At 39.8% G+C, this 21292-nt stretch overlaps 1 protein-coding gene across 1 annotated transcript in view; it reads left to right on the forward strand.

Moving 5' to 3' along the window:
* Nucleotides 1-21292, forward strand: part of SYT7 (synaptotagmin 7) — a 250613-nt gene that overhangs the window by 173447 nt on the left and 55874 nt on the right. Inside the window, exons 4-6 of the mRNA XM_081337079.1 lie at nt 3434-3565; nt 4649-4864; nt 13242-13610. Of these exons, the coding sequence (XP_081193205.1) occupies nt 3434-3565; nt 4649-4864; nt 13242-13610 (717 nt within the window). The remainder of the gene's footprint in view (nt 1-3433; nt 3566-4648; nt 4865-13241; nt 13611-21292) is intronic.

Here is a 21292-nt window from a genome sequence, read left to right on the forward strand (position 1 = left end):
CAATTATTAAGAGATGGCAAGCTTTCTAAGAAATGCCCAATGTTATTTAATGTGTAACTATTCTCACTTGTTACATTCAGTTGAAAAGATTAATGTTTCTTCTATCTTTTGACAAACGATAAATTCTCCACCTGGAAAAGCAGTCAATTGATATTTTCAACTTTATGATCCTCCAGATGCTAACAGACTGCAACTCCAAGAAACCCTAGGAACATGGCTGATAGGGAAGGGTGCTAAAAATTGTAGTTGAGCAACATCTGGACTGTAGGTTCCTATCCCTGCAGTAGGGCTTAATCTTATAGCCAGCTGTAGTATCGAAGTTAGCATCCAGAGGAATAGAGAAGATTATTATGCAACCACATAGATGTTTGTATGGAAGCCTCTCTAATAAATGGTTTAGAAATATAGGTTTAGTTACACAGAAAGAATCAGACCTATCCTTTAAACTTGCTTATGGAAACAAAATAAGGACACATTAATGGTAACTAATCTTCTTCTGGCATGTGATGCTATTGCACAAAACAGTGGGATATTAGAAACCCTTATGGTTACCTCAGTTATTTCCTTGATAGAGCAATAACTCAACTGACAATGGATCGTCATTCACCCATTTCTTTTACTTCATATTGCAAGGATATTTAAGGTGAGTTAATTTTTTATGATCATTGCACATAGCAACACATCACAGTGAAATAATGTTTCTCTGTCATGGTCCCATAATTTGAATTTTTTATATCTAGGCTCCCTTATAGTGGGACTGAATATAATCTCATCTTCAGGAATTGTTAAAAATGTTACACTCTTGAAACCATGATTAAGTAATAATTTCCATAAAATAGCTGTTTCACCTTCTGAAATAATCACACAAGCTTTCCCTTGGTTCTTCTCTGACATTTGCCTGTGGGATTCCCAAATCTAATTTTCTACAATAAAGAACGCTGTATTGAGATTTGCTTGATGACATTCAATGGAAAAGCTGGATGAAGGAACCTTGGTTATTGGCCCTGGAGCGATGGTGATTTAACAAAAGAAGTGTTACCTTAAAAAGTACACCTGCAATTCTGCCTGTACATCTTCAGATGGGTTGATAAAATCAATTGATAAAATTTCTGCCCCTCTGTGTGCATTCATGTTTGTGCATGCCTTTATATGGATTTGTGCATATATACTGTATAATTGTGCATAATATGTAGCTATTTATGTGTTTGTGTGTGTGAAAAATATGTATATATGTATGTTGAAGATATGTGCTCATATATAGAGTAGTTGTTTGTTAATTCCTGGATGCATAGTTTCATCAGTAGCTTATGGTTCTAGATGACATTATTAGCCAATCCCTTAGCTAAATCAGACCAATGGATGCCATGCTCCAAGGCCATTATAAATGTGTGAATCTGATAATTATTTCCCTTGTGCTTTTGATCTCTGCATAGCTTATCTGGGGGTCATGGATAATTATGCTGAGGGTAGAACAAGACCACTACAAAACAATAGCCCTAAGACCTTTCTTCCTAAGCACCTGCCAGTAAATAGTAACAGACATGAATAGAAACTCTTCTTACACTCTGCAGCTGCGAAAATGTTCACTTCTTAGCCCCATATTGAAAAGGTTCTACAAAAATTCTGACCCAAAGACACTTGTCAAATGATGATGGAAACGGGCAGGCAGGCATAGTGGCGAGGTTGGTTTCTCTACTTTTTTGCAGCACTTTTTACTTCTTTTTTTTCTATTGTTGGTATCTTGTGGATGAACCTTGAGTTCTTTGATGAGCTTCAGTTGTCCTTTATAGCAAGCTTTTCATCTTCTTTCTATACATGCCTCAAGAAGTCATCAAATGGCTTTTAATTCCCGCAAATGGCAAGGACACTAGGTGAGTGGTAAGAGAAGTGGATGCAAGCAGATAACCTGCAAGGAACCTTTGAGGTCTCTCATAAATTTGTTAGCCAACCACTTGACTTCAAAAGGTATTGTGAAATCTCATATGCTGTGACTCAGTTGCCATTGGAGGGACTCTAAATTCAAGAGGAGATGGTTGGTTAGGCTCTAGCTGTTTACAGAACAGGTGATGAGGCCCTGTGAGCCCACAAACTCCAGCCTGAGGCAGATCACCCTCCTTGGCTCCTTCTGCACAGCTGAGCAGAAGATCTACACAAGGAAATGCCACGTCCCTCAGGCTGAGTAGGCCTCTTCTTGAGGACAAGCATCTAAAGTTTTATCACTTCCCATGCTCTAAAGCTATAATGACAAGGACAGGAAGAATGTTCAAAGCCAGCCTCTTGCTTCAATTAAGTTTTTTTTCCTTTCCTGTTCAAGGGACCCTATTGCCCTTCTCCATTCCTTCAGAAACAAATTGAAGCCAACTGACAGTTGTGTTTGTGCTTATCAACTTAAAATGGCCAAGAGCAACAGTGAAGGCTCTGAACTTACTTGAAGGTTATTAGGGACATGAGCCAGGAGAATGGTTGAGGAAAGTGTTTCTGCCAATAGAGGAATGGAGTCAGTGCAAAGCTGTAGCAGTCCAGGTAAAAACTATTAGCTTGGCTGCAATTTCAGGTAGGTGCAAATGAACTGGATCTGCAATACAGCTATCATCAGTAAATCAATTAGATTCAGAACAGATTCAGTTGCTGCAAAGCCCATTTGTGGAAGTGACCCTAGGTTCATTATGGCAATTGAGCATGGACTAAGATTCCTCCATAACCTTGAAGCTGTTTTCCCACCATCACTTTATTGTAATCTGATGAAAGAAATCTAAATAGCTACCTTAAGATAATTTTCTTTTGGAAATTATCTCGTGGGATTTGCCAGTTAACTTATTCTCAAGGATCTTTTCTAATTGGGCAAAGAGGTGCTTTTCTCCAGTTTGATGCACAAATACTGCGCAGGAAACCGGAAAAGATTTTTTCTCTGCATAACAGCAACAGATCTAGCTAATGTTCCCACTATTTTATAAAATGTGTTGCTATTGTCCAAGATGCTGCTTTATTTTCCACATTACCCAATTTGGTTGAAAAAAAATACAGAAAGGCAAAAATCCTGTCCCCCCCGAAAGGAAGAATACAGGTAAGAGACAAGGTAGAGTCCTGAGGAAACAAGTCTTAGAGTAATTTAACAGAGGTTTCTTTAACACGCATCCCTCCCTTTCCCCCCCCCCCTCATTCTCCCTTACCATCAGCTCTGGAGGTGCCTGCTCCTATCTTTTTTCAGCTTTGCCTTACCTATATATCATCTGAGTGTGTATGTGTGTTTGTGTGGACACATGGGTATGAGGCACAAAGCTTTACCTTCCACAGGAGGAGAAGTCAACACTAACCTTGCTGTCTCTCATTTGGGTTATTTTTTTTTCCTCCTTCCTCCCCTTGCAGGAATTTAGATTCTCTCTCTTGTATTTCCCTTTGTTGTTTTTTTCTCCCCTCTCACCGGCTGATCTAGTGATCTAGACAGAGACTTTTGGAATAACAATGACAACACAGTGCAGCAGAAATGGAGTTCCTACCCTCCCAAGGAGTTTATACTAAACATATCACCTTACGCCCCATATGGTGATCCACGACTTTCCCTCAAGTGAGTCTCTCTTTAACTGATTTGATCATACATAGTGAGTATATGCACACCTCTTTCCCACCTACCCCTTCCTGCTTTCCTTTTTCCCCTCCTCTTCTTCCCCTCCCCTGCACTCTACTCCCTCCCCATGGACATATGGCCATGGAGACGAGCAACCCCACCCCACCCCCTTCGCCTTCTGTCCTGCTCTTTCAGTGGTTCACAACTACTGGCTGGTACCTTTGGAATAGCAGACTTGTGTTTCCATTATCCCAGGAACTCTTATTACCTGGGGCTCAAAGTTTGGTCCCAGTGAAATGGAAAATACTGTTTGTTGAAAGCAGATTAAAGCATTGACTCATAAAAGTTTGACGTAGTCAATCATACAGCCGATTTAAAAGGTGGGTTTGGACCTAATAAATCCATTATGATTTCATCCAACTGAAAGGGTTGGCACTGGATAGCAACTTAACCCTTAAATCCGCATCAAAAGCCATTGCATTCCTTTTTACTTAAGGTCTTAGCCCAGGCTTTTTCCCTGCTAGGCTGATATGGTGCTTCCAGTGGTTTGAGAACCACTGCCTAGCAACTCACTGAGAAAGGCCAGCCCCTTCCCTCCCTGTCCCCTGGTTCCTTTGGCTCTCCTCTCCCTCACCCACCCACTCCTTTTCTGCAGCACAGGATGGGGTTGCCCGTTTTGGTCACCCTCTCAGCGTATTCTCTGCATCTGCACTGTGTGGTGGTGGTGATGGTAGTGGTAAGCTCTCTCACTAACATTGCTTTTTTCTCCCTTCGCCTGCACAGTGCCTCTCCTAACGGTCTTATCCATTGTTCAACCCTTCGTTGTCTATGGAATTAACTTTGACTGCAATCATAACCTCACAAGCCAGGGCTGCCTGCTGCCTTTGACTGGGACAAAGGCTCTCCTTGGCCCTTTCTTTTGCAGTGCTGATCTCTCTCTTTCTCTCTGTCTGTCTGTCTGTCCCTTGTCTGTCTCTCTCTTTTCGTTCTCTCTCTCTGTCTCTCTTTCTGTCTGTTCTCCTCTTCTTCATGTGACCTCCTTCTCATTGCCACCTGCCACCTTCCTTTCCTGACATACCATAGTGGCTCATTGCTGTCAGGTGCAAAGTTGGCTGCCTCAGCCACAGCTGGGTTGGCAGGAGAGCGAGAAGGATGCCACGGAGAGAGGCAGCAGCTCCGAGAGGACGGCATGAAGAGCAGCGTGTCTGCCCACAGCGAGCCCAGCATTGGGAAGGCGGGGAGAGGCCGATGGCAAATGGTGCAGAGCCACCTAGCAGCAGGGAAGCTGAGCTTATCCAAGTGAGTGAGAGTGCATCCCAGGCCTGGCGTGACGTGGCCTGTGGGCCCCAAAGACATTGCAGCTAGGAAGATAAACATGTCCAAATCCCATAATGATGTTTCTGCTGAAGTCCAGACAAGCACATAAAAAATATAAGGGCTGTCATTATGACAATATAACAGAATAGTCATAGTGTGGTGGGGATAAATAAATCTTGAGGCAGATGGTTCTGTTCTTCACACACACACACAAAGGATGGTTAAAGGCTTGAGAGAAGAGCATTTTGACTTTTAATGCTTTGAGACAGATTGCCCATAAGCATGTAAAAGCTGGTCTCCTATTGGGTCAATCTAAACATCTTTCAATCGACCACAGATTTTTCATCAATGGCTATATTGCTGGGTGCTTCAGAGTAAATATACTGTGAGTCACAACATAATTCTAGAATATACTCTTTAGTCATGTGATTTATTGCCATCCTTCTGCAGTCACAAAAGCAAAAAAAATGTGTTCACATAATCCATCAATTTCTAAGTCTAACTTAAATCCAGCTTTCGTTGTTTACCCTTTTGCAAGAAAATCACATTGCAATATCTCAAAACTGGTGAACTGTTATACAAGGGAAGGAACAACTGACGAGTAAAGCACTTGTTGTAGCAGATATTCCCTAAGTAGCTCCCTCTAAGGAATTTCTCTGTGAAATCTATTATCCCATTAGTCATAGGCCAAAGACTGAAGACCTGGAACATGGGATATATATTTGATGATAAATAAATTTCTTGTAATTAAACTGGAAAAAATGAGGTACTGCAAAATACCTCAGTTACTCATAATTTATCACATTTGCTTGCTTATTTTCATCATTTTTTTTTAAAAAAAGGCATCTGACAAGCAAGAAAGAAACAATGGAAGCTGAGTCTGGCTGAATACTAGTGTTAAATATAAATCTAAGCCCTAATGGGCAACCTTCTCTTAGTAAGGATTCTTTTATGGAATTATTAAGATAATTTGTATTTACCAAAGACTTTTGGTGGTCAACATCTTAAAGGCAATGTTGGTATTGCCAGACTCTACTCCTCCTCTTATTCCCTTTGCTTGTTCACGTGCTCTGATTAGGTAAACAGAGACAAGAGCAGCAGCCTCCACTTTCTGTATGTGTGACAATACAGACTGAATCCAAGAAGAAAGATCAAGCTAGTAGAAAGGAGAACAGGCAGTAATAAAGATCTTGCTAGAGAGGGATGACCAGTCCAGAATCTTTTCCTGAGAACCTCATAAAACCTGAAGTGCAAGTTACTAATAGTTACACATGGAGAAAGCTGCGCATGAGGAAAGAACTTTGGTAGATCTTGTGCTATGCAGTTCCCACCCCTGAGGCAAGGCAAAGGCAGTCTCCATATCAGCATGTGCTGCTTTGATGGAAACAGCATACAAATTTCAAGCTGTCTGAAGTAATAGGGTAATGGTTTTATCATGGATAAAATGGTGTTTCAAGCTGCCAATCATTATTTTCAAAATAATTATATTTCATTAGTCCACTGAGGATAAAATGTGCTTTGCTAAATCAGCATTAAGGGCTTGTAAGTTTGGAGACATCAGAGCTGACAAAGCTGCCATTGTCACCATAGCCAAGCTCACCTTGCTGCTCCTGTGATTTGTATGGTTATATTATGGCTTTTCCTGTGATCCATGGAGCCCAACGTGTTTGTCAGTGACCCAGTAAATCTTGTCCTACTGCCTGTCCTCCCCACCAGACCAGTTGTCAGACTAGTATCTCTAAATTCCAGTGTCAGCGAAAAGTTCCTCAAGGTGGATCTTTTTTCATTTCCAACAATTTGGAAACTTTCTTTTAGAGTTTTTAAGTATATTTGACAACTCTTTGATGAAATTCATAGAATTCAGCATGGTCAGTATAATATAGGATCTCCCCGTGGTCTCCTCTAAATGCAGTGATCTTCTTAACTGAAACAGTGTGTGCCCTTGAATCCTTTTGGAATTGTAAGGAATCAGCATCCCCTGGGCAGCTCTTCTGATCTCTAGCTCTTCAAGAGATGACTTTATATATGTTAATGAATATGGAAATGTGTGAGGGAAGTTGTTTCATAATGCTGTTTCCCACTCTACTCTCAACTGCAAGCTCATGGTATCTCAACAGAGTAATATCAGAAATACATGTCACTATCAGAAGTGGCAAGATTAAGTTGGAAGGTTTCTTACCGCAATTCCTATGATAGAATATTTTATCATCCCCATAACTGGAAGCAAAGATTTGCCCTAAGGTATATGTACCCACAGAATCATTCACTCTGAAGTCTACCATCAATTGCTGGTCTTACAGCCACCCAGAATATACATGCAGCCAGTTTACTTTCTTAGACTATGTCTTAAAACCATTAGATTTGTGATACCTTTCAGGACTCTATTCTACCTATTTCAAAGAAAAAAATCAGGTTCCCTCTATTATGTTACCATTTATTATTCTGCCAAAAATATAAATGAATATTTGGGGAAGAGAGTATTTATCCAGGGTGTAAATGAATACATAAACAGTATATTAATATTTTCCAGACATTTAGTCCCAGACATAGAGGGTTTTTGATCATATATTCTGTGGAGTAAAGCAATCTGATGTATGTATGTATGTATCCCTCCTAATGAAGACTCTTGTCTCTGTATCTGGCATGTGCATTTTCTGTGAGTGAGTGCTACTGTGCTTTGTCTGTCTGTCTGAGATGGCCCTTCTGTCTGTCTGCTTGCACAGTGGCCTTATGGTCGAAACTAGATGGGAGCCATCAGAGGTATCTGTAGATATGTCAGAGAGCCAGGTGTATCAGGTACAGACTTTAAAGCACTGGGGCTACTTCCCACACATTTGTAACCTTGATAGAAATGCTTGTGTTCTACTTATTCCCAACTCAAAGGAGCTAATTTTAGTTTCCTTGACTGAGAGGCTTAAAATTGAACTAATTTAGGATTTGATAAAAAAAAACAACCCAGAAATGAGGTCACTACCTGTGGAGCAAGCAGGAAGGAGAAAGGCCAATTTCTGCCTTTGCCAAGCAGGAAATTGGTTAAGCTAGAGGTGGCCACTACATAAGCAGAAGTACTTAAAACCTGTACCAAAGTAGGAAATGGGGAAAGATGGGACTCATTTCTTACACAAATTTTCACAGTTCTTCTTTCTCTTTCTGCATCTATCTATCTATCTATCTATCTATCTATCTATCTATCTATCTATCTATCTATCTATCTATTTATCTATCTCCTGACTACTCTTCACCCTACAAAAACTCAAGCATTATTTTGTTATAACTTCCCTAAGCAATTCTGCTGGTTTGAATTAAGATGGTTTCAGGCCAGGGTCAACAACAGGCAAAATATGCTAGATCCCAACTGCTATGAGATCTTAAGTTTCTGAATATTCTTAGTTATACTTAACTGGTTTGGCTTTACTTTTTACAAAGTGACATATGACTGTTTTATGACTACTGACTCCATCTGGCTGCTCTAGAAAAAATGCTAGGAGCAATAAGACTGGTGGGTGATCAGCTGACTGTGCTCCTCTCTGCTTTCACATGTTCATCTTCCTGTTCATCTTCCTGATTGGCTGCCTTTGTGAGATACTCAGACAAATGGATAGCCATGCCTTTCAGGGAATAAAGGTAAAGGTTCCCCCACACATGCGTGCTAGTCGTTTCCGACTCCAGGGGCCACTGCTCATCTCCGTTTCAAAGCCGAAGAGCCAGCACTTGTCCGAGGATGTCTCCATGGTCATGTGGCTGGCATGACTAGATGCCAAAGGCACACGGAACGCTGTTACCTTCCCACCATAGTGGTCCCTATTTTTCTACTTGCATTTTTATGTGCTTTCGAACTGCTAGGTTGGCAGAAGCTGGGACGAGTAACAGGCACTCACTCTGTTACGCGGCACTCGGGATTCGACCCGCCAAACTGCCGATCTTCTGATTGACAAGCTCAGCGTCCTAACCCACTGAGCCACCGCGTCCCTCTTTCAGGGAATACTGTGCCCAAAAGTATCTTTCACAATTGGAATACTTTCACTAGTTTGCTTATTCAACCACCCCGTAGTGTACTACTGCTTTACATTTGGTCATGCATTTTCCATACTTCTTTCTGGCCTGTTCAAAAGCCCAGTTTTCAGTTTAATTGCAGGCATGGTTGTTTAGAAATGGAGTTCAAGTATTTTTTTAAAAAAAAGAAGAAGCTAAATGGAAACATATTCTACCAAAACACATATTCTGTGCTTCAAATAAATTATGCAGATGAATGGTCCTTGCAATCTGCACTTGATCTCAATATTGGAGTTTGTGGGGGAAAAATGTAATATTTGAAGCAAGAATAGTGTCATGGTTCTGATAGATGAAACCAGTTAAAAGAACTTCAAGGCAAGATTTCTTCCCTAAAGAACATTTTATTAGGAAACAAAGTATCGGCACTTACATAGTTGAACCCAAGAATGAGACTCCCTCCTCCCAGATACAAAGTAACAAATTGCAATTCCCACCCCACAAGAGCTGTCATAAATCACGTTCCCCAATTAGCACAAAACACGATCTTTTCTCTCCAGTCTCTCAGCCCGCCAAAAGCTTATCAGAACATGTCCTTGAGTTCCTACACTTCTATGTTGTTATGGCTAGCTAAACCTTCAGGCATTTACCCCATCCCCCCTTCTACGTCTGAACTCTAAAAGAATAGCAATGCACATTAAAAGCAAGAGAAAAAAATGGCTGCTGTTTTTTCAGTTGTCAGAGCAACAACATCCATTGTTACAGCGTTGACAAATAGATGTATAAGATAGCTTTGTATATAGGCATTCTCATATTCAGTCCTGCATTTGGGGCTGGAGAAAGATACCTGTCTGAGCCCCTGGCAAGTCAATGGAGTTGATGAGATTATTTGATGTGAGGTAACATCCTCCCCCTCCCCACCAATTCTTCAGATATTTTCAGTAATTTAAAACTTGCACAGCATATTTGATTCCTAGCAAAATGTGCAAAGGTAGCCTCCTAGAAAATGAACAGCCTTGATCATGAATTCCTTCTTATCCCTGCATGCTTCCTTCTGCCGTTGTCTTATGTCATTATGATCAACCATGCCTGTTTTTCTCTTGTCTTTGGCTGTATGGGTAGCTATGTTGTGCATTGTGATACTCAATGGCTTGTGTGGCTGTGTGGTTAGTTGTGACAGCTTTCTGTACTTACTGTATGTACTGTCTTTCAAGCTATATGTTCTGTCCTGTGCTTCACTGTCCACAGGCTACAGATCATACCTACACAAGTTCTCTCACATCTACAAGTGTGTGGCCATCTTATATTTTTCCTACTTATCCCTCCTGGGGGTTTTTCCAACTAGGCAACTAACTACATGTTATGTGCAGATGCATCTATTAAAGTCAATCAATCAATCTTTTATTACAATCACAGACCAGAATTAAAAAATTAAAACACTAAAATAAATAGAACAAAGCAGAACAAAATATAATACTATATTACAGTTAGTGCTGACATCATCAATGGGCAGCTAAAGTCTACCCAATTTTTACAGATAATATAGTAGTATTTAAGCTACACTCACAGAAGCTGTATCACACTGATCCAATAATAATAAAAGAAATCAGAATTTCTCAGATATTTTACCAGGTAAGCAGTTATGATTCCATGATTCTTCATAGAGGGAACAATATAACAGGACATGAATTGTGTTTTCAATTGCCCCTTTTCCCGCAGGGCAACAATCTCAGATCATATGGGACATTTTTGTATTGGCCCTCCAGAACTGCTGTGGAGAGAGCATTACAACATGCTACAGTTAGTGCCCTCTGAAATTTAGAAACTGTTGTAGAGGTATCCTGCTGGCTTATGAGGGGGGAGGGGGCTGACTGCTCAAGAAAAAAGAGCAGACATCTATGAGAAGAGACTCAATACCATTTTTGTTTTGTGACCTTAGAAAAGTCTCTTTCGAAAATGCAGTTGACAGCACATACAGGGTATTTTAAGTATTTTAAGATGTGTGTGCCATTTCTTCATTATACTTGCCTCACCAAGAGTCTGATTCAGGTTTCTTTCGTTTTTAAAAGGCAGACCTTTTACACTCCCCTGCTTTTGGACTCCCAGTTTCCTTTCCCGAAATGATAATTCTTACTCAGACAAATACAATGGACCTCTCTCATACTCTCTATAGAGATATGTGTGTATATCACGTGTAGTTAGACTCCTAATGGCCACTTCAAGCATTACTTTTTTTAAAAAAAAACCCCACATTTGCTTACAGATGTGTATATCATGTAGATGCACTCATTCAGATGCTGTTCTTGGCTGCAGATATTCTTCACTGAGTATATGCTCAAACTTGCACAGAAATGTATGACTTTGTGAGATGTGAAATGACCTCCAAATCCAATCCTCTAAGGGCCATAATGAAAAAAAGGCTGCAATTTGTCTGAATCCATTGAGATAGCCCTATGATCAAAAACTGTGAATGTCATCCATTCAGGTATAGCCACACCAGAAAACAGAGCACTACCTTCAGACAGGAGACAAAGGGCTATTTGTTCCCTTACTATCAAGAGTTTAGAGCAGGGGTAGGCAACCTTGGCTCTTTTATGATTCGTGGACTTCAACTCCCAGAATTCCTGAGCCAGCATGGCTGACTCAGGAATTCTGGGAGTTGAAGTCCACAAGTCATAAAAGAGCCAAGGTTGCCTAGCCCTGGTTTAGAGGAAAGCTTAAGCTCAGATCTTTTTCCCTTATGATGTACTTCTGAGTTGCATTTGGGGGATGAACAAGACATGATGGCAAGAAACCTGTGATGTTAAATTCTGGTCCTTGCCAAACAGTCAAGCAGTAAACAAAGTCCATTTCAAAGAGAGCTACGGCAAGATCAACTAGTTGAATCTCCTCTTCATTATCTCCTCTGCTAAAAAGAAATACCTACAGATAAAAAAGGTAAAGGTAAAGTTTCCCCCGCACATGCGTGCTAGTCGTTTCCGACTCTAGGGGCCGGTGCTCATCTCTGTTTCAAAGCCAAAGAACCAGCGCTTGTCTGAGGACGTCTCCGTGGTCATGTGGCTGGCATGACTAGACGCCAAAGGCGCACAGAACGCTGTTACCTTCCCAGCGTAGTGGTCCCTATTTTTCTACTTGCATTTTTACGTGGTTTCGAACTGCTAGGTTGGCAGAAGCTGGGACGAGTAACAGGCACTCACTCTGCTACGTGGCACTCGGGATTTAACCCGCCAAACTGCCGACCTTCTGATAGACAAGCTCAGCGTCCTAACCCACTGAGCCACCGCATCCCTACAGATACATACTCATAATTCTACAGAACCCTTTCCTCAGCTTCGTTTTCCCCAGCTGACCAAAATTAAGCTCAGATGGGAGCAGGAGAAAAGTAACCTTGGAAGAGTGTCAATCATAAATGGGAAACAAAGGGTTAAACTCCTGCTAACACATCTTGTCTCCCCTTAATTCTAGCAGCTCTTTGACAATGACGGAAGCTTGAAGAAACAGACGTGCTAGCAGCAAAGCTAGTTCTTTCCTCAAGCAGTTCCCTCAGTTTCCTTGCTCAAAGAGGAGACAGGACAGTGTTCAGGAACAGAAAACATTAAACCCAACACTTCTGTAATAATCCGAAACACCCTTGCCTTAGTTGTAGGATTGTCACTGCTGTTGACAGGTTCCTGCAACTTCAGCGGGCTATAGAATGTGTGTTTCTGGTTCTCAGGCAATCCTCAAAAGCATATAAAGCTGACAGTAAAGAGGATAGACACCATTATTACATGTAGTTACCTAAGAATATTATGATGTGCTCTGGAGGACAGTGCTACACCTACTCAAGAGAAAGATGGGGCTGCAACTCTACTAGGGGAAAATAAAACAGAGCAGGATAGATGACAGTGCTGAATATCGCCACCATTTCAAGGAACAGTGTGGCTTCAGAGAGAGCCAATAAAGAAAGCAGTTGTGGAATGTGTCACATGTCACAAGCAACCCAGCAGAGGCACCAGGGAATTTGTCTTCAGAAAGCAGTCTAATTAGTTTTGAAATGAGGATTGGCATTTTGACTCTCCTTACAAGCTTGGGAGAAGAAAAAGGAGAAGTGGCTTGTGAACATTCTCATGCTGAACCCCAAGATTGGAAAGGATCTTGTGATCAAGGAAGGGTACAAAATGGCCACAAGGCAGGGGACCTATGCTGCCAAAAATTCACAGCTAGAGGCACAGCTCCCAAGGACAGTGTGTTGCTTCCAACCTTGCCTGGCTGAGAGAATGCTGTGCTGGGGCATCTTCTCTTTAACACTCTGCTTTTCCTTCCTCCAATTTTGCCCCTTTACCTTCTTCTCCTTTTTCTCCTTTTCCTTGCCCTCCACCTCCGTAAGTTTTGAGGATTCCACCATGTCCACAGCCACTACCCTTGAGTATATCCCCACCTCAGCAGGAGACCCGAAATGCCAGCGCCCGCGCACCCTCTTGCGCCAGCAAAGCCTCCAACAGCCACTCAGCCAGCATCAGAACCCCGGCCACAGCCAGCCCACCACCAGCCAGAGCCTGGGTCACCTGCAGTCCCACACCAGCTCCTCCTCAGCCACTGGCAACCCTCGGGGCTGTCGGAGTGGGCAGTCACGGCAAGGGACCTCCGCTGGCTCCAAGCAGAGGACAGCTGGTGGCCGTAGCCGCTCCAACCCTGGGAGCTGGGATCATATGGTGGGGCAGATTCGGAACCGAGGCTTGGATATGAAATCTTTCCTGTAAGTTTCTTTGCTCTTTTCACTTTCTGTGTGACTTGCATTTCTTTATTGTTCTGTTTGGTGAATGTCCACTTGATAAGGCTCTTACTGTGGTGTAGTTAGCTTCAAGCTGATTGCAGACAAGTCAATAATTTGCCTGCCTTATTAGTTGCCTGCCTTTGTTGGGAAGCAACTTCTTCCTTTAAACTCCTCAGAACATGTAACATGACGTGGAAGAGTCAGTTCTCTGAATACAGAAAAGTTGCTTCCTAATTCCAGATGAGATTTTTCTTGCTCTTACCTATTGCAACAATTCTAGCCCTTATACAGTTTCATTTCTGAACCTTTCCAAAACGCTTAGTGAAAATCTTCAAAGGTTTGTCATTTAACAGCCACAAATAGAGACTTGCTGTCCTCTCAGAAAACAAGTACAGCGTAAAGTGTTTAGAATATGGAAAACAAGGCCACAGAATAAGGGTCGAATTAGACAGTCTTCTAATTTATTCTCTGTCCGGGTAATGTAATTTTCTGCACCATTTGAGCAACACGGGGGTGTATAGCAGAACTGTATAATTGTATCACATCCTCAAGTTTTCAGAAGTTAATTGGGGGCTTCAAGGGCTAGAAGAAAAAAGAAGCCACAGCGACAGGTCTTCCAGTAGCCTGTGGAGTGCCGTTTGCTCACCTCCACTGATAAAGGACAGACCCATGTCACGGACTCTTGAGGGATTTGAACTGCCTCTTCTCCCTAGAATAATTTTGTCTTGAGTGGGAGGGAGAAGAAAGCTAAATGCTAAAGGAAAAATCTTTTTTGTTCACTGACCTTACAGGAGAGCTGGCAAATGTCTCTGAAAGTGATGCTTCGCTCCCTCCTTTCCCTTCACAGCCACAGTCTTGCTTTTCTTATTCATGACATCCTGCCTATCCTTGCTGTGAGCTGTAAAAGAAGATTTGTCAGAGCAGTTTGAAGTTGTGTGTTATTTTCAATCTGTTTTCAATACTTTCCCTGTTGATAACAGTTTCTAAATTCCAAGCCCAGAGAAATAATCTGAAGCTTTGCTCTTCTCTTATCTAGAGGTGTGACAAAATCCATTATTTTCTTTGGAATGGGGTACCATCATCTATCCTTTACGTTTGGTTTGCCGGTACAATATTCTTTCTGTTATCTGTTGCTCTAAATGGGGCATAGCAAAGCGAGGTTGTGGAGTATGTAAATACGACAAAGTACATAGACCTGTGTGTACTTGTCTTGTGTGTTTCCATACCTGGAAAATCTGTTAAGTTGTATTTTATATTTCTGTAGCTGAACACTGCTTTCATAATTACATACAGCTGTACATCACTGACAATACAAACACAAACACATCTGTATAATAATAGCACTAATAGATTCTGCTTTCTTTCACTGGTGGTCAGGAATAGTTGAAATCAAAGATTCACATACACATAGAGCTAATTGATTTAGTCAACACTACATTGTTTAGTGTGCCTTACCTCATAATTATGTTTCACAGTGCATAAAATTAAAACAGCATAACAGGTCCAAGCTGATTAAAAATCTTTTGTTAATCAGCTTTATAAACACTGTTGCAAGAAATGATGTAAAATTGTGTCTATAGTGGTAGGAGAACAGAACCATCATAGAACCATCTTGTAAATATATAGGAATAGTGTTAATTACTAATAATTGCTGTTGTCTTTAGTTTTGCATATATTCCCAAATAGAGCTAAAAGGCAGTGATGAGGTACCCTTGATAATACAATGTCTATCAAACTTTGTTGCAAATAAGCAAAATGATTATGAGAATGGTAGCAGGATTAAAGGTAAATTACATTATGAAAAATGGGGGTCACTGAATGCATTTAGTGAGAAGAAGATTAAGAAAAAGGAAAAAAAATATTATTTAGAAGAAAAAAGAATAGAGAATTACTCACAGGAATCAAAGTTATGTGCAAAGGTTTTTCATTTTAGAAAATATTTTGCTAAAATATTGATAGAATATTTTAATATTTTAACTTTTAACATCAGCATTAGAGCCAAGTAACATTGGTAGTAATATCTGATGTTCTGAAGTTTTCAGGGAACAGATTGACAAATATTTTTCAGGGCAGGATTTTATCCAAGATGGTGTTTAATGATATTCCTTCAAGCTCTTTTTTAATTAATTATTGCATTTAAAATATTTCTTAAATGCTTTATTAATGCAACAGAGATAGCAGCTATTCTTCATAGATGCTTTCTGTAAAAGATCTATTTTTGTTGGAACAGGAGACAACAATCTCTTGCTTTTCCCCCAGGCTAGATTTTTCCATTTGCTTATAAATGGATAGATTGATCTGTCCAGCTTGAATTAGGAATAGACATTTTGGAGAGAGATTGAACTCAGTTGTGCATAAATGAGGCTGCACTGAAATACTTGGGTTAAAGATTTCAATAGCGGGGTCCAATATTTAATTGATTTATATAACAGTTTCCAGTCTTCAGCTGAAACATGCACATTTATGAGGATTTATCAATACAACAACGTCATGATGCCCATATATACAACATAATCAATCTTAGGCAGGCCACTCAATATGTTTTCTTTAGGCTGGTTTTTATCAATGCCAGCCTTAAACAGTTTTCCATCATTGGAGTTGGGGAGAATTTTTTTTTCTGTCCAGGCTAATTAAACTGTAGGCAGTGATTTTTATTTATCACATTTGGAACCTAGCCCCCTCACAGAAGGACTCCAATAGTGATGGTGGTGGTGCTTTCAAAATTATATATTTATCAAAAAAAAAGAAAGCTCAGAGTGGTTTACAAAAAAAAATCTAAAAATAAAGATACAGTAAAAATGGAATATCATAAAATGCAGCATTCAAATAATAAGACTATGATTAAATCCAGAAGAATCAAAGAAAACAAAAGACAAAGAAAAAGTGTACAAAAATGACTTTAAAAGAGAACAAGGAAAGTGAAATGTGTTTGTCTGCTACTGAAAGAACATTATAGACAGTGCTAGACAGGGCCTTTAATAACTGTGGAGCAAATTCATTTATTCATTTTTGTTTCTCTTGTCTTACAGTTAGAGAAAGAGATAGAGATATAGAGAGAGAGGCATAGAGATATAATTTAACAGAGCCGGTGTTTTTTACTTCCTAGCCAATCCGCTCAACATCTAGAAACAATTGGAGAAAAGCCTACAATCATTTAGGGCAGTGATTTTGAGAATTCCAGCTGAACAGCCTGAGCAATTCTTCCCCTCCAATTAATGAGGAAGTGCCAAGAAAGAAAGAAAGAAAGAAAGAAAGAAAGAAAGAAAGAAAGAAAGAAAGAAAGAAAGAAAGAAAGAAAGAAAGAAAGAGAAAGAGAGAGAGAGAAAGAAAGAAAGAAAGAAAGAAAGAAAGAAAGAAAGAAAGAAAGAAAGAAAGAAAGAAAGAAAGAAAGAGAAAGATTTCCCTCCCCATTCTTGCTTCCTTCCATGGTTGTCTTTGGGGGCTTTATTTAAAAGGCTCAACTACAGAACATAAATTAATGGCAGAATGGCCCTCTGTTCTATTTTGAGACCCCAGAGAAATGGTGGTGCGGCCCAGCAAAGGCTGTGCTGCTTTGAGAGAGGTAAAGCCTGAGAGATGGACAATATGAATCTGCCTATCTTGCCCAAGCATCTCAAATGGCAAAACAGAAGTGATGAGGCCGAAGCCCTGTGTATAAAGTGCCTCTAGCTTTCTCTTCATTCACATGGTTCCTGGTTTTATAGATGAATTTCATTTGAGCTCTGGGGGATTGTGGTTTTCTCTGCACAACATCATTTGCTCATTGATCGGGGGAAAAGCTTCCACTAAATAAGAACAAGCTGCTTAGTCCAACTGATGTTCCTTTGCAAGAACCTACAGCTTTTTAATACTCTCACTCTCCTAGCCCAAACACTAGAAAAGCCAATACCTTTAGGTTTACATTTAAAAAGAAATCTGGGTTTCCTTGTATCCAGCGCTGATGCATTTATTAACTACCACCATTTCCAGGCCCAAAGGAGGCTGCAATAATAAGGCCTTGCTGTCTGAAGTCAGCAGGCAAAATATTCATTGTGACAGAGATCACAGCTGCACCTTTTAAAAAGAAATCTATACGTTATAAATTTAGAATGAAGATAAAAAGCTCATTCGAGTCAACACACTCGGGCAGGATTTTTGGGGGGGTTGGGGTTTTGTTTAGTTTTTGCAACAATAAGGAAATTTTTTGCCACTGTTACTGTCAAGGATGTTTTTCAGCCATCCAATTTAGCCAACGACTCTGGGATTCCCTAAAAATCTCCCAACCAAGAACTAACCAGACCCAAGTGCTGCTCTATGGTGAACCCTGTACAGAATAGACTAATGACCAAAGTTTTAAATCCAAAGTGCCCCTGCATCCAACCCTAAAAACAGTACACTAGTTACAAAATCTGTGGTATAAACAACAAACAACTTTTCAATATGAATGGACAACAGAAAAGCTAATTAATCCATTATTTCACAAATATCACAAATGAATCTCAAGCAGTACCATGGACCCACCCACTCTGCTTCAGGTGGGTTTTTTTTCCTCTTTAAAAAACTGGTCTTAAACTTTAGCCAGTGTTTCATTTTTCTCTTTAGAAAGCTGATTAGTTATAACAACAACTGTTTTTGCCAAATTTAGCAAGAAAATTGCAAGTTCCCAGGAACAGAATAATCTTTATAATAATTTAATGAAAGTTATCTGGAAAACTGATACTTAAGCACCAGTAAAAGAACGGATCTCAGCTAACGCTAATGACAAACACTTAATCTTGTTATCAGATATAGAAGCAGGCAGATACACTCGTGATCTCCCTTTGTTCAGTACCTATCAAACATAATGAAGCCTATGAGGGCATTATAGCCATTTAGCTATTGACTAGTCTTGACGTGAATGTACATATTGTACATTGTAATATATAGTGGTCTTGATAAATAGTTTCAGCTAGATGAGCAAATTGAATCTCTTTGGAGATTCTCCTTCCTTGCCATTGTAAATCTCTGGACTAATTTTTATGCAAATGCAGGACATCTGGGGAAAGATTAGTAGGACTCATAAAAATGTCAGAATAGTTTTTCCCCCTTCATTGTTACTTGTTTTTCCTTAAGTTCGGTGAGGTTCATTTTCCTAATTCTGCATTTTACAATAAATCTTGCCAAGCGGCTTACTTTGAATTGGAAAAAGAATTGCCATTCTGAATGTGCCACGCCTCACCTGAAAGATGTGCAACTGAAGAACAACATTGTCATATGAATGTGGTTGTCACCTGGTAGGTGGAAATCACTGCATGATGGCTGGCAAAGAACAGGGTTTAAGTTATTGATAACAGATATTTCCTTGGTATTCACAGCTCTTGCTATTGTCAGTGAATACTAGGCAGGCTTTATTCTAAAGCCCAGAAATATGGACATAGTGAGCAGTTTGATGAAGCAATGTTTCTTTAGTGGAATACAGATCATGCTACGATTTGTCTTTGTATTTCCATTTGCATTCTTTCCCTTCTACAAGATACGCCCATACCCCAGATGCTGTTACCTCCAAGACCCATCTTTACTAATCAACCCAGCCAAATATGAGAAGATAAGAAATGGACGCTAACAGCCTTTGGGAAGTCACATATTACCTGTTCCAGGGGTCTTCAAACTTGGCCCTTTTATAATTTGTGGACTTCAACTCCCAGAATTTCTCAGCCAGTGTGCCTGGCTGAGGAATTGTGGGAGTTGAAGTCCACAAGTCATAAAAGGGCCAAGTTTGAAGAAACCTGGCCTATTCTAACTGAAGTATATAATGAGGCATTTTCAAATATTAACAATACTATTTCCACCTTCTGGCTTTTGAGTTAGTAGTAACAGTAGAAGAAACCTTGCCAAGGGAATTAAGACTTGTTCCAAGTGTTAGCAGATGTAAGGTAAAATGATTACCGGCCTGACTGATAAGCTGTAAGTAGCAAACCCTTAATTTTAGTGATTACAGAATGAGATTACTTCCTAGAACGAATAACTCAAACCTAACAGTATTATTACAGAGATCTATAAAAGCAGAATCATAGTTTATACATTTTATATAGTAGATGTAATCTGAAAATTTGAGATGTGCTGAATATGATTAATCCCTACACTCTCTCCACCTATTGCTCAACCAATGCAGAATTTTACATGCCCTTGGTCATGAATCTATCAGACACAATTAAAAGTTAATTCATGAATACAAAAAAAAACCCTCTATTCTGACAGATCTTGGGTAAAAAACTGGTATGTTTTCCATTCCCTTGCTGAAGTGTATAAACAGAAAGCTAAGAATAGATCAGAGCATGTCATGCCAGTAGTGTTTGTACAATAAAACAATTCATGAAACTATTGTTTTCAGAGAGGATTATCTTTGAAGCAATGTCTGCGTAACTAAACTTCCCCTTTCTCCCAACTTTCCAACCCATCAATTCTACAGAGCAAATTTTGTGGTTGTGAAAGAGTGTGTTTCTATATGTCTCAATTTCTATCCCATTAATCTAATGCCTTCCCAGTGTGATGGATCCTAATTAACATCGTTGCTGAAAATTATGAGCATTGAGGTCTAAGATATCTAAGAAGGTCTGCTTAGGAAAGGCTGATCTATTCTCTATAAATATTTTTGTATTATTATTATGAAAATGGCTGCAATTGGAATAAATGAAATGAAACTAAGGGTTAGATCATAACTGCAAGGAAGAGATGTGTTTAGGTCAAGTTAGTCCCTGGGTTCCTAAGGAAATTTGATGTTAGGAATGAAATAAATCAAGACATACTAAGACCCAGAGTACACATTAGGGTCAGTTTAAGTTTAAGTTTAAGTTTATTGAATTTATATACCGCCCTTTTCCCGTAGGACTCAGGGCGGTTTACAAAGTATTTAAAAACATCAATACAATACAAGAGTTAAAAACAGTTAAAATAATTAAATTTGATCCCTGAGGGGGGAAAAACATGCTGCCATGAACTGACCATGTGATAGCTACCATCTGTGCAATTTTGCTCTTTGTTTTTTGGCCAATATGGGAACAGAATGCTGGATTGGGTAGGTTTTGGTCCAACCCAAACCAATGGCCCTCTAAAATTTATTCAGAGTGATAAAAACCAAACTGATTACAAAGAGCTTCAGAAGGTTCTCTGACAACTATGAAAAATATAAATACCATGTTAGAAATCATTAGGGAAGGGCTTGAAAATAAAAGTGCCAATATTGCAATCCTTTTTTACAACTCTGTTGTATGTCCACATTTGGAATACTGTATACATTTCTGATTACCCCATCTGTTAAAAGACATGATCAAGCAGAGACTTAATGCTCCTTTTTGAACCTTCACACACACTTTCAGACAATCAGAAATACTTCCCATTTTGAGGGATTCAGGAGCCAAAATGGCTAAACTGATGGCACTCACCTTCTTTAAAATCATCAAGATTTTCTATAACTTTTTATTTCAAAGAGCATTCCTATCATTATTTTTACAGTACCTGCTGTTAACCTAACAGTTCTGGTTGGAAGCAATACAAGCTCCACAAATTAAGGTCCTGGCTTCTGCAATCTCAGGGGATGCAGAAGATATGCAGAGCCATATACATTTGTGAATTAAAATAATTGTTAATTAAAACAATGTGACTGGACTTGTGAGATGACATATTTTTAACTGCACTTGTGGAACAGT

Source organism: Vipera berus, assembly GCF_964194415.1.
Source record: "Vipera berus genome assembly, chromosome: 1".
Classification (NCBI taxonomy): Eukaryota; Metazoa; Chordata; class Lepidosauria; order Squamata; family Viperidae; genus Vipera; species Vipera berus.